Source organism: Octopus sinensis, linkage group LG2 (assembly GCF_006345805.1).
Source record: "Octopus sinensis linkage group LG2, ASM634580v1, whole genome shotgun sequence".
NCBI lineage: Eukaryota > Metazoa > Mollusca > Cephalopoda > Octopoda > Octopodidae > Octopus > Octopus sinensis.
The window spans coordinates 153,765,817-153,780,115 of record NC_042998.1 but is presented as its reverse complement, the minus strand read 5'-3'; the positions used below and the strand labels follow the sequence as shown (position 1 = coordinate 153,780,115).

Below are 14,299 nucleotides of genomic sequence, written 5' to 3'. Positions count from 1 at the left end.
CAATATATTTTCTCATTTCTTTTTGTGATGATGTTGAGTAACATAGTAGTGGTTAAACTGCATTTGCAGTTTTATGCCACAGTTTAAATCTTTTGTCATAATCATCAAATAGTACTGAAATTAATTTCAATGAAATAGAGATTATAGTTCCACTGATTCCATTCTATTTCATATTAGACATGAGTTAAGGAGAGCATTTTACTATACAAAAATTTGATTTCTAACTTTGCAGATGAATGCATTAGGCAAAACAATGTTGACATTAAATTAAACAATTACAAACAAGTTAAAGGAATATTTCCTTTTGGAATCAATGAATCTGAATATTTAAATTGAAAAATTCATAAGCCTTTACCAGACATGTATTTTCCTTAATGCATATTGTTTGATGTTCATCTAAAATTTCCCATTCTTATATTTCTTTTTAATTTTGAAATACAATTTTTATTCTTTTCCCCCACCCAAGGATTCTCGGTTAGTGATTGAGCGCTACAAATCTGGTTTCACCCATCCTTCGGACCTTCCATTTGAAGACCTTAGCTGCCCTACTCCTGGAGATAGTTACCCTCACAATTCCGCCCCTCGCTCCCAATCATCAACAGACTTTAAAAATCAAATAAAACCTGGAACTGTGGGTGGCAGAACGAAAAAGAGAGGGGGCCTTTTTTCAATATTTGGTTCTTCAAAGGTGAGATTTAAAACTTATAGCTTGAATTTTGATTCATTTTCTCTTTTTTTTTTTTTGTTACATTCTTTCTCTATTATATTTAAACCTATCTAATGTTTTCTTTTCTAATTTAACTTGACTTATGACATGAACTAACACTGTTATATAGACAATTTTCTATTTCCAGAATATATATATTGAACTAATTTATTTTATCAGTTTGCTATGTGTTTGTGTACTTTGTGTAACTGAGTATCAAAAGCAAAGCTTTATCATTATCTGATCTTATATTTTTGTATTTTGTTAATATTTTTTCATTGTTGGAGGCATGTGTAAAGTTTTTCGATGTCAATTTTATCCTTAATTCAATCTCAAAGCTGTTAAGCTTTCTAATGAAAAATGTATGTGTTTTGATTTGATTCTATTTGTAACGAAAAAGTAAAATAATTGAAATCATTCAGACTTTGCAATTCTCTGGTTGCTGTCAGTTTAACCAGAGAAGAGAAAACTAATCAAGAAAAAGTATTTTGTTCAATTAGACATATGTATGGCAGATTTCTGTTTTGCAAAGGAAAGAGATCCTTTTCAGTAAATGAATTGTATTTTTTTTTATTTGTAATATATTGGGTCATCTCATAAATAATGTAGTTTTTTATATTGCTTTTATTTTTCAAAATTAAGATAAAGTTCTTTTTTAATCTAAAATATACTCTCCTTTATTTTCTACAATGCTCTTCCATCTATCTGTTAGATTTGCAAGGCCCCTCTTCCAAAATTGACTTGTCTGACCTCATTAGTAGAATTCATATTTTTTCCATCCAAATGATTTTGAAGACTGGAATAAATGATAATCAGATGGGGTAATGTCTGGCGAATAAGGTGGGTGAGGCATCATTTCCCATTCAAACTGCTCCAGCTGTTGGAATGTTGTCCTTGCTATATGTGGCTGAGCATTATCCAGATGGAAGAACACCTTTCGTCTTGAAACTAAAGATGGTTGTTTTTCTTCTAGCACAGGTGTCGATGATTGGTTGAATGACCTAATCCAAGATTCTCTGCTAGTTCCTCAACAGTTGCGATGGGATTTTGTTCCAGGGTTTGCAGGATATCGTCGTCAAGCTCTACAGATCTTCCAGGATGAGGCTCGTCTTCTAGGCTGTAGTTTCCAGTACAAAATTTCTTGAACCACCATTGACACTGGCTTATGCTTATTGTCCAATCACCATATATTGCATTAATATTCCTTGCACTTTCCCTACCCACTGTTTCTGGCGTTTGACATGTTTAAAGAGAACCCATTTCTCGTCACCAGTCACTATTCGATCCAAAAAAGGTTCATTCATAAAACATGACAGCAAAGAAGAGCACATATTAACTCTCTGCACATGATTAGACTCGGGAAGTTTGTGAGGAACTCATTGACCCAATTTGCTAACTTTTCCAGTGGCACACAGGTGTTAATGACTAGTTAAATGACTAAATCCAGGCTTCTCTGCTATTTCCTCAACAGTTACAATGAGATTTTGTTCCATCAGGGTTTGCAGGACGTTCTGGTTGAGCTTCACAAATCTTGTCTTCTATGCTGTAGTTTCTGGCTCAGAATTTCTGGAACCACCATTGACACTGGCTTACACTTATTGTCCAATCCCCATAGACTGTATTAATTCCTCACACTTTCCATTGCGTTGTTGCCTTTACTGATCTCATAAAGCAAAATATGCCGAATATGCTCCTTTTTCACTTTGATTATAGCTTTGAAAAAATAACTTAAAATCGAACTACACTCTTCAAAGTACGAGGTAAAATTACTGCCTGCTTTTATAGCAAGTTGATGCAGGTAGTCTGTCCTGTCCCCCTCCAACTTTTAGTTCATGCAATTGAAAAAACCGCATTACTTATAGGATGGCCCAATGCATATTATAAATGGACAAGGAATTTAATGAAACGTTCCAGTACACTTAGCCATAATATTTATCAACTACAATTTGTGGGATCAGATACTTGTAAAATTGAGTACTACGCAGGCATCTGCATAGTAGATAATTTGCCTGGATGGCATAATGATATTTTAAATTGAGTCAGCAATTGAGCCCTGTACTTCTGTAGTTGTAAAGACACAGTAATCACTGGTAACTGTCAGTGGGGCTTGACACCAATGATGTGGACAAAAGATTATGATGAATTAGCAGAATGGCATTAATTAAATATTTTTAATGCTGTTTTCATGTGCTATGTTTATTGCTTGAACTTCAGAAACTTATATTTGAGCGATTGCATGGTCAATCATTAAAAAAGTTCCAAAATAAGTACTAAATTTAGCAAAGAAATCCTTTTTTTTTCCTTATTTTTCTTATTTTTTCATTTATTCTAACCTCTACTATTATAGTTAAAATGTTTCTCGAAAATGACTTGCTCTGTAAATAGTAATTTGATCTTTATTAACATCACTCTTTTCCATCAAGTACATTAAAGTAATTTTACAGTATAAAACTATTAAAATTTAGAAGACATTAATTGATTACTCCCACTGCTACATATTGTACTGATTATAGTGTTATTTATATTAACTAGTCTTTATAATTAAAATGCTATAATTGATTTCTCCTGCTGGAACAAAGGTGTGTGAGTGCGTGTGTGTGTATGTTTGTATCTATATATCTAGTATATATAAATAACAGTATGTATGTGTATAATGACTAACGCATACATTTTCACAATTCTCAACTGATTTTCACCAAACTTTACACACACACATTACTTATGTCCCAACTATAACATTTTGCCTAGAGCTCCTGCATAAATGGATGTAGTTTTTTTGTATGTGGGGTCTTCCTTACTTTCTTAATCTAATCTATAAAATGAAGAAGGCGAATGTTGATACAAATTGGATTTTTATGTAAAAAGGGATCTAAATAGGGCTGGAAGGGGATTAAAATTTACAGAAGGGAGTAACTTGAGGGGAGAAATTGATTGGGAGACATTTTGGGGTGCTACGGTGGTTGCTTTGGTGTGAAAACGGGGATTTTATTGATTTTTGGGGACACTTGGGGGTCTAGATTGGACACCTTTTGCCCGATTTCAATCAAATTTTCAACATGGTAAAGTAGAACTGGATTTGTAATTTAAGTGCAGAAAATGGGTTTGAAATTTTGAAAATTAAGGCAAGATTTTTGAAGTTGAAAAATATTTCTCATTTTTATGTATTTTTGCCTTTTATTTTTTATTGTTTACAGTTTTCATTTTTTCTGATAGAGATTTACAGCTGCATGAAGCCTGTGTTTAGAGCTTTCATTTGCATGGTCAATCATTAAAAAAGTTCCAAAATAAGTACTAAATTTAGCAAAGAAATCCTTTTTTTTTTTCCTTATTTTTAATCGCTCAAATAGTGGCACGTACAAAAGGCAAGTGTGCTTTCCGTTGTCACTGCCTGATATTTATGATTGATCTTTCAAAATATTTTCTTTCTCAACTTACTCAAGATCTTTTGTTTTTTATAAATGGGAGAGAGATAGAAAGTAAGAGGAAGCAAAGGAGAGTCCGAGAGAAAGGAAGAGTGGGAAAGTGAGAGAGAAACGAAGAGGGAGAATGTGGCAATAAGAAACAGAAAAGAAGCAACAAAGAGTAACAACCACACCCTCACCCGTGCGTAGAGTGGGTCACCTTAAGCTAGTGTTCTTATAAAAGTGAAAGGATTTTGTCTATTTATTTCCTTTGTCCACCAGCAATGGTGATTAAATTTGCTAGGAACACTGAATGCAAATATTTCCACTATTCTCAACTGATTTTCACCAAACTTTACACACATATTACTTATGTCCCAAGGATGGTCATGCACTAAACATTTTGCGCAGAGCTCCCGCATAAATGGACATAGTTGTTTTGTATGTAGTGTCTTCCATACTTTTTAATCTTTTTATAAAAGTGAAATAATTTCGTCTACCTACCACTGTGATTAAATTGACTAAGAACAATGTACGTGATGAATATCCAATATTAAACAATCTTAATCTCCATATTGAAACTGCATTAAACTTTGGCAAGCTTACCTTTACTTATTTTGAGTTCTTGAAAGGTATTTGTTGATACCTCTGTTTACCTACTAATGCATTGTTTCACTTTAAGGATGCTTATTTACCCATCCGTTATGATATTTTGATTGTTGTCCATCATTTCAAATACATTTTAGCATTGTCATTGTAGTCTTTTTTAAACAATCACATATGAGTTGTCCCAAAGAATCAACCTGTAAACAAGAGTTTTGTTTCCACTAGTGAAAGCTATACATATCTTTCAGAAAGTTCCAAACAAATTTAACTTTATGCAACATTTACTGTTTGTTTATGTGCAGGCTATGCAGGAAAACAGAAGAAAGGAGCTTTTGTTAGTTTGTCTCTCTGAAAATATAGCTCCCTTTGCTGTTGAAAAAAATAAACTTGCAGAGGGGAAGTTTCAATGTCTTCCTTCAATTTCATTACACTCTTTATGTAGCTGTTTCTGACACAAAATTTTGCTTTCATGTAAAACAACTATATTTTTTAGTCATTATCCATAATCTACTCCCAAAACATGTCAGTAGCTCTACTTTGCATTGCTTACAAACTTATATGTTCTGTGATCATTAAAATGCGATGGCCTCCACAATAACCAACCTTTAATTTGATTTTCCATTCCTAAGTTAATCAGAAACATAGATCGCTGAACTACTCACAAACTTTTTCGGTAGTTCAATTATTTGGTGAAAAAATACCACCAAAGCAACTTAAACCATCCAAAGGACAGATGTGTTTGCTAGTGTGTGTATATATATATATATATACACACTAGCAAACACACCTGTAAATGTAAATTCCTCTATTTACATAATATCGAGGTCTCTTTCATTCTTTTGTTGTCTTACCATATATATATACTTAGATAAGTTTCAGGCAACATTGGTCCAGGCTATCTCTAACTTAATAAGCACCACCTGGAAATGACATTTAAAGATGTTTCATATTAGTCATTCTTTCGCCTTCCTAACCTATTTGAGTAGAGAGTTACTGTTTATAGAGATATATCCAGGGGTACTAACCCAAGATTCCGAGTTCGATTCCAGGCAGTGACCAGAATAATAATAATAACATCAAAAAAATACCTTAGGAATGAGAACCCGCTTATGGACCTACTGGTCTCACCAATATAGATAGATAGAGAGATAGGTAAAGATAGTTTTGGCCAGTCTGTAGGGTTACCCTGGGTTTCACATCCATAAAGAGAGGTTATAGGTCACTGGCCCTTTATGGATGTGAAACCCTGGGTAACCCCATAGACCAGCCATAACTATCTTTATCTAACTACTCGACTGCTCTATAACTTTGAGTGTGCTTCTCTTTCGGATGTATGATTTACTGATATATATATATGTATGCAAACATTTGAACATTAGGTTTCACTGAGGCAATGACTAGTGACCGAGACCTTTGGAAGTATGCTGTGTGTGAGAAGACCCGGCAGGACAAGTGAGACCATAACCCGTGGGCTTTACCTGGGATGTAGCCAGTCCACTTATGCATACCTTTGCTTCTTGGGATACAAAACTCTGCTTGCGAAGACCTGTTGAGGCAAGTGAAATCAAAATCGATCCAACATCAATGGAAATTGTAGTTGTGACACCAGTGCCGGTGGCACGTAAAAGAACCATCTGAAAGTGGCCGTTACCAGCGCCGCCTCGACTGGCCTCCGTGCTGGTGGCACGTAAAAAGCACCAATCGATTGTGGACGTTGCCAGCCTCGCCTGGCACCAGTGCCAGTGGCATGTAAAAAGCACCCACTACACTCACGGAGTGGTTGGCGTTAGGAAGGGCATCCAGCTGTAGAAACACTGCCAGATCAGACTGGGCCTGGTGCAGCCTCCTGGCTTCCCAGACCCCAGTCGAACCGCCCAACCCATGCTAGCATGGAAAGCAGACATTAAATAATGATGATGATGTTAATGTATTTGCTTTACTACACTGTTTGTACCCATGTCTTTTAATTATGTTTTTATTAATTTATTTGTTCATTTTTTTCCTCATATCAACTTTTGTATGTGTCTTGAGTGAGTGTATGTATATGGCTTTATACTGTTTGTATCTGCATTTTTTCCTTCTCTCATTCCATCTTTAGTCCTGAGGTTGTATAGTGTGGTGGAGTGTAAAGGGGATTATTTCATTCATATCTTCTGTTGAGGCTCAGCCTGACTATTACTATGTGTGTGGCTTCTGTAATCTGTTGTGTGTGTTCTATGTATTGATAATATCTTAATATCTATGAGCCATCATGTTCTAATTGAGCATATTGGTAGAACAGTAATGGGCTTTCTCCTCCTTGAGCTCCTGCCATTGTTCACCTATGCTACATGCTGTCTCCCCAATGTATGTGATTGTCCTGTTTTTGCACCGTTGCTCCATACACTGTATCCTATAGACTATATTCCTAATCTTACAGTTTACATGTGGGTTCATCCTACACACTATACAGTTTTTATCCTTGCATGGGGATCTTTCAAATGAGTATGTTCCATAGATCAGGGATTTTATGGAGGTCTTTAGTCTTTGTACTACTTCAATCCATAGATTCATCTTAACTAAGATTTTCCTAAAATGGTATACTAGTTTTCTGCCAAAGGTAGCATCAACGAACATGACACTCTGGTATTTTTGGTTGTCATACCATGAGTTGGCCTTATCTATCTTCTTGGTCCTTTTTATGCTATTCCAGGATTTACTTCTTTATACTGGGCAGACCCCATTTGCATCATTCTCTATGATGGCCTTGTACTTAGCCCTGGCTCCTTTGTACACTCTAATCCTATCCCTTTAGCTGTAGCCAGAGAACTGTATATGGTGAATGAAGTGTTATATGTGTCGTTCTAATTGTGTTGGATCACATTGCAGGTCACATTTCTCATCACTCTTACCAAGTCCACTATTAGAATATTGAACTCAATGTTGTCTGCAATAGCTGCATTCTTGTGGACCAGATAGTTAGAGGTCATGGGTTTGGCATAGTGGGAATGAGGGATCTGGACCTTATTATTCCTAGTTTCCAGCCTACTATATCTAAAACTTGTAGTCTATAGTTAGGGTACTTGCTGGGGAAATTTACTGTTACTTTAATACTCTGATGGATGGAGTATTCTATTTGCTGGATACTGTCCATGGTGCTAGCTTCTAGTTCATAGACACTATCTTGTAGGGGTACTTTTGCTACTATTGTGATATCATCCACATAGCAGGAGTACATGGTTAGGGTTATGGAGCTCTCTGCTAATCATTCTTTGCGTCTCTTATCCCACCATACTATAACTAAGTTAACCACACCACCAGTGATACTGACACTGATGGCTGCATCTTCTTTGGCATATATCTTCTTATTAAACTTGAACATGTGGCCCTTTAGAGTGATTTTGGTACTTGCACCTACTGCACATGCAACCATTTTTCTCACCTGATCATAGTTTTCAGGGGTCCACAGGGGTCTTCTTGGCCATTGTGGTTGCAGTAGGGGGTCTCCCTCTTACTGATCTACTGGAGCAAAAACAGCTAAGGTCATGTTTGTCTAGGTACTCTTTGTCACATGTAATCCTAAGGAGGAGGTCCAGTTCCTCTATGTCAATATCAGAAAACTCCACGTTACTCTCACTGTTCATCTCTGTGCATTTGCCTGCAGCAAAATCAGCATCAATGGATAGATATAGGGACACTACATCCATACTGCCTATTATGCATCCTGTCAGGTTACAGGAGTGGTTTGCATTCATTGATTCTGCTGAGGTCGTCTTCTGTGCTGCCACACACATCCAGGCACAATTTGATTACAGGGCATATGAGAGGAAGTAGGATATCCTATAGTTGCTGGCAATGTTGGCTCTGCAAACTGGTTTTGTTGGTGGCCCTATCACCAGATCAGTGATCACTTTATGATCCTTGCAGAGCCTATACAACACTAGGATGTCATTATTTGTGGCTTGGAAGTCGTTGGTCAATCGCTTCTTTGCTTCCAGGATTGACCACATCGATGGTAATCATCTACAGAAAGACCTAGATGCCATGTATAAATGGGCTGAAGAAAACAATCTGCAATTTAATGCAGGTGAATTTCAAACACTCCACTATCAGCTAGCTAGTGCCCACTTTGGACCAAAAAGGGCAACAATCCCAGAGTCAAGTACAGTAAGTAACAATGACTCATTCCACATATCACAAAGATGATGGCAATGTGCAGCACCCCTGTACATGGCTTGCACAGCTCTCACTAACCATTCATCTATCCCTAGTTTCCTCATTGACCACCAGATAAGGGATCGGGGGACCCTGTCAAAGGCTTTCTCCATGTCAACGAAAGCCAGGTACAGAGGTTTATCTTTGCCTAGGTATTTCTCCTGAAGCTGTCTTATGAGTAATATAGCATCAGTGGTGCTTTTCCCTGGCACGAACCCAAACTGCATCTTATCTATACTGACTCTCTCTGTAATTAGTTGGGCTATGACACTCTCCATGACCTTCATTACTTGATCCAACAACTTGATACCTCTGTAACTATTTGTATTTAAATATATATATTTATATATATATATATTTATAATAATGGAGTCTCCCATCGTTAGACAACGTACAAAGGTTCGACAATATCTTACGAAACAATCACACAGATTTGTTTGTAGTGATCAAATGTTTGTGTAGACATAAGCTCACTCCTTCCGTCAAATTGGCAATACCTGTACAGGTACAACTGGGTAACACATGTGAGCTGTCGGAATGATTGCACATCAACATGAAATAAAGTGCTTTACTCAAGAAAACAACGCAATGCCCAATATGAGAATCGAACCCACTATCTCGCAATCATAAGTGCAACACCATAACCACGAAGCCATGCGCCTTCACATATATATATATAATAAACATATAATATATATATTCTTCTCTTCTTTACTTTTATTCTTTTTTTCTTTCAGTCATTTGATTACTGCTATGCTGGAGCATCACCTTTAGTTGAAGAAATCAACCACTGGACTTATTCTTTTGCCGAACCGCTAAGTTACAGAGACATAAACACGCTAAGTTACAGGGACCAACAGCGATGTTAGTGGGGCCAAACATATACATACGCATATATACACAACGGGCTTCTTTCAGTTTCCATCTACCAAATCCACTCCCAAGGGTTTGGTCAGCTCGAGACTACAGTAGAAGATACTTGCCAAAGGTGCCACGCAGTGGGACTGAACCTGGAACTCTGTGGCTGATAAGCAAGCTACTCCTGTGCTTTTAGATATATATTATACATATATAATGAATATATGTGTATATGTGTGTTTGTGTATTAGACATATATATATATATATATAATAATAATAATATTAGGGAATATGATTCCAAACTTCATTTATTTATTTAGTTCTAGGTAAATGTTTTATCGTATCTTTAATTTTTCTATATGGTATGATTTAAGTATATCATTGTTGAATTGCTACGTGGTGGTTCTCTAATGTGTATATATATATAGTAAATATATATATAGTTAGAATTTACAAAGAAACAAAAGATGAAAACAGGTGTGTTTAGCACTTGGGAAGGTGAAAAAGTGTTTCACGTTTCGAGCCTACACTCTTCAGCAGAAAGGAAGACAAGAAAATAAACAGAGAGCAAATAAAAAACTTTAGTGACCAGCAGTCGATGATGGCGATCGCCAATGCATATATATATATATATATATATATATATATATATATATATATTATATAACTATATAACTTATAAACAAGGGCAATAGGAAAATTATTTCAATGCCAATATGCTGAGAACAGACTTTAAATCATCAATTTCCACATTTATAATATACATTCACTACAGATACACGTCGTGCTGAAATTGAGGAATGTATATTATAAATTTGGAAATTGACAATTTAAAGTCTGTTCTCAGCATATCGGTTTTGAAATAATTTTTCTATTGCCCTTGTTTATAAGTTCTTTATAATTTTAACCTTTATAGGTATTTTGATATGCTGCCACTTCCGATAATATATATATATATATATATATATATATATATATATTTATATATATATATTATATAGTACATATATATATATATATATATATAATATATCAATGATATTGATAAGCTAACTTTTTGTTTTTGTACGTACCTGTTGTGTGTGTCACACTTTGAAGTGGCAAAGCTAAAGAGATGAAGTAAGAGAGAAAGAAAGAGAGATAGTGAAAGAGACAGTGAGTGATGACTGTTTGTTTTGTGTTTTTAAATACTTGAGTGACACAAAGAAAGTGAAAGAAATAGACAGAAAGTGGGGAAGACAGTAGACACATAAATTCAAAGAAAAGTTCACAGATATATAGACACAGCAAATATTGGCTGTCAATTTTACTTTTCATTACCACACGAGGATAAAAGTTACTCACAAATGGCTGAGTACTCCACAGACATGCATAACATTAACATAGTTCTCAGGGAGTTTCAACCTCACACTGAATATGACATGGGTGACCCGTTTGAATTACAGCTACAACTCAAGACATATATATATATATATGAATGTATTTGTATGTGTGTATAGTGTAGGTTAGTTAAAACATGTTTGCAATAATAAGTGTTGCATGGTGGAAATAAACGCAATTACCAAACTTTCATTCATAAATCCATTTATTATTTTCTTCTTCTGCATTTCAACTTGTACATTTGTACCCAGAAATTTTCAACATCTGTGCGCCAGAAGAAATGGAAAGCAAGTAACTTCATCTCCTAAAAATTATGTCTGTCTTGCAATAAATGAAAAAGTTCTTAATGTTATACCAGAGGCACTTAAAACGTACTTAAACACAGATTCAGTGTCCTGCAATAATGAAGAGGAGGTTCAGAACTATACATTTGAATTCATAAACTCACTCAATCCGGTATGCCTCCTCATCACCTGAACTTAAAAGTAGGGGCTATTGTAATGCTGCTAAGAAGTCTTTTGATCAGTCAAGGATTATGTAATGGAACTCACATGGAAGCACAAAGACTTCATGTAGAGGCATCATTGGTAACAGGCTCCAACAGAGGTTGTACAGTTCTAATTCCCAGAGTTAAACTTAGCCCAAGTGATGCAAATATTCCATTCACGCTAAACAGACTTCAGTTTCCACTTCGACTTGCATATTCAATGTCAATTAATAAGGCTCAAGGGCAAACACTTGAAAAAGTTGGAATACATTTACCTCAACCGGTATTTTCTCAAAGCCAATTATATGTCGCATTTTCAAGAGCACAAGCTATGAATAATATCAAAGTAAGAGTTATGGCACTCAATTACGATAACAGACAAGGTCAAAAATGTGGTGTGACATACGCACAAAATATTGTCTACCATGAAGTACTGTGAGGAAGACCACCGCCCCAGCTAGCATCACCACCACACCAGCCACTCCATCATTACACATCCACATTACTCCTTCAAGATCGGGGAACCAGTTAGGGGCCCACTGGATCTCTCTCAGCATACCAGTAAACCACATAATTGCACCAGCTAGCATCACCACTACCTCCAAGCCCGTCATTTATACGTATGTGTGTGTTTGTGTCTGTGTTTGTCTCACCACCACCATTGCTTGACAACTGATGTTGATGCATTTGTGTCCCTGTAATTTAGCTGTTCAGCAGAAGAGACTGATAGAATAAGAACCAGGCTTTCAGGGAATAAGTCCAGGGGTCAATTTCTTCGACTAAAGAGTGGTGACCAGCATAGCCACCATCAAATGACTGAAGCAAGTAAATGAATAAAAGAATACCAGAAAAACGTTCCGTACCACTAAACCAAGAAGGTTCTTTGAATATGTATGATGTATTTTAAGGTTAAATAGTAATTCTGTTTATGTCTGTGTAGCTGAGATATTTTGGTTGGATTATATAGTCATTACATTAATTTCTATATTCTGTAACTGTCACAATATAATTTCTAGGCCTGAAATTTTTGTGGTGAGGAGCCCAGTTGATTAGATCGATCCCAGTACACAACTGGTACTTAATTTACTGAACCTGAAAGGTAAAGTCGACCTCGGCAGAATTTGAACTCAGAACGTAAAAACAGACAGTCATAATATGCCAACATTTCTCATGCCACCAGTACACTGTTTACTGATGCTTACATTTTTTATGTATTCCGTGAATTTTTCACAGGCCCAGCTAGTATATATATTTATATATGTTTGTGTGTGTGTATATATATAATATATATGTGTGTATATATATCTATATATAAAACTAAGAATGTCTGTCTGTCTGTGTGAATCCCTAAAACTTGAGAACTACACAACCAATTCCATTCAAATTTTACACATGCCTTACTTAGGGTCCGGGGAATGTCATCGGCAAAAGAAGTTTTGAACTTTTTGCCTAGGGCGAGCCCACAGCAATATCATATCTTCTCCACTACAATTCCCTAAAACTTGAGAACTACACAACCAGTTTCATTCAAATTTTACACATGCCTTACTTAGGGTCCATGTAGTGTCATGGGCAAAAACAATTTTTAACTTCTTGCCCACTGCAATATCATATCTTCTCCACTATTTCAGTATTACATGTTAAAAGTGAAACAAAAACATCTCTCTATTCTAATGTCAGATGCTTTCAGTTTAATACTCAAACTATTATATAACAGGGATGAACCATTAACAGTGGACATCCATTTTGCTAGAAGAAGATCCGCCATGGTCTTATATGCTACATTGCTGGTTTTCAATTCATATTAAACATATCAATATTCAATTTTTCACCCTTATTTTAAATTTAAATTTACATGTGTATATATATATATATATATATATATATACACACACACACATAGGTGCAGGTGTGGCTGTGTGGTAACAAACTTGGTTCCAAAACACATGGTCCTCAGTTCAGTCCCACTGTGTGGTAACTTGGCATGTGTCTTCTGCTATAGTCTCAGACCAACCAAGGCCTTGTCAGTGGGTTTTGTACACAGAAACTGACAGAAATCAATTGTATATATATGTATGTATATATGTAAGTCTATGTGTGTGTCTTTGTGTTTCTCCCTCATCACTGCTTCACAACTGGTATTCGTTTGTTTACATCCCCATAACTTACTGGTTTCGCAAGAAGAAACTGATAGAATAAGTAGCAGGCTTATCAAAATAAAAAAAAAGCACTAGGCAGTGTCTCATATTTTTGTTTGCCCACTCAGTTGCATCTATCAATTTATCTTTGTGTGTGTGTGTGTGTGTGTGTGTGTGCACACACACACACACACACACACATATATATATATATATATTTGGATTTCGTAGACAGGAACTGAAACAAATTAATCGTATATATATGTATGTATATATGTAAGTGTATGTGTGTGTCTTTGTCTCTGTGTTTTGCCCTCATCACTGCTTCACAACTGTTGTTCATTTATTTACATCCCCATAACTTACTGGTTTCAAAAGAACAAAGTAATAGAATAAGTACCAGGCTTATCAACGTAAAAAAAGCATTAGGCTGTGTCTCATATTTTTGTTTGCCCACTAAGTTGTATCTATCAATTTATCTTTGTATGTGTGTGTGTGTCTATACCTATCTCTCTCTCTCTCTCGAT

At 35.8% G+C, this 14,299-nt stretch overlaps 1 protein-coding gene across 1 annotated transcript in view; it reads left to right on the top strand.

Moving 5' to 3' along the window:
• Window positions 1-14,299, top strand: part of LOC115226360 (cdc42-interacting protein 4 homolog) — a 179,605-nt gene that overhangs the window by 77,727 nt on the left and 87,579 nt on the right. Inside the window, exon 7 of the mRNA XM_036500235.1 lies at window positions 467-688. Coding sequence (XP_036356128.1) covers window positions 467-688 — 222 coding nt within the window. The remainder of the gene's footprint in view (window positions 1-466; window positions 689-14,299) is intronic.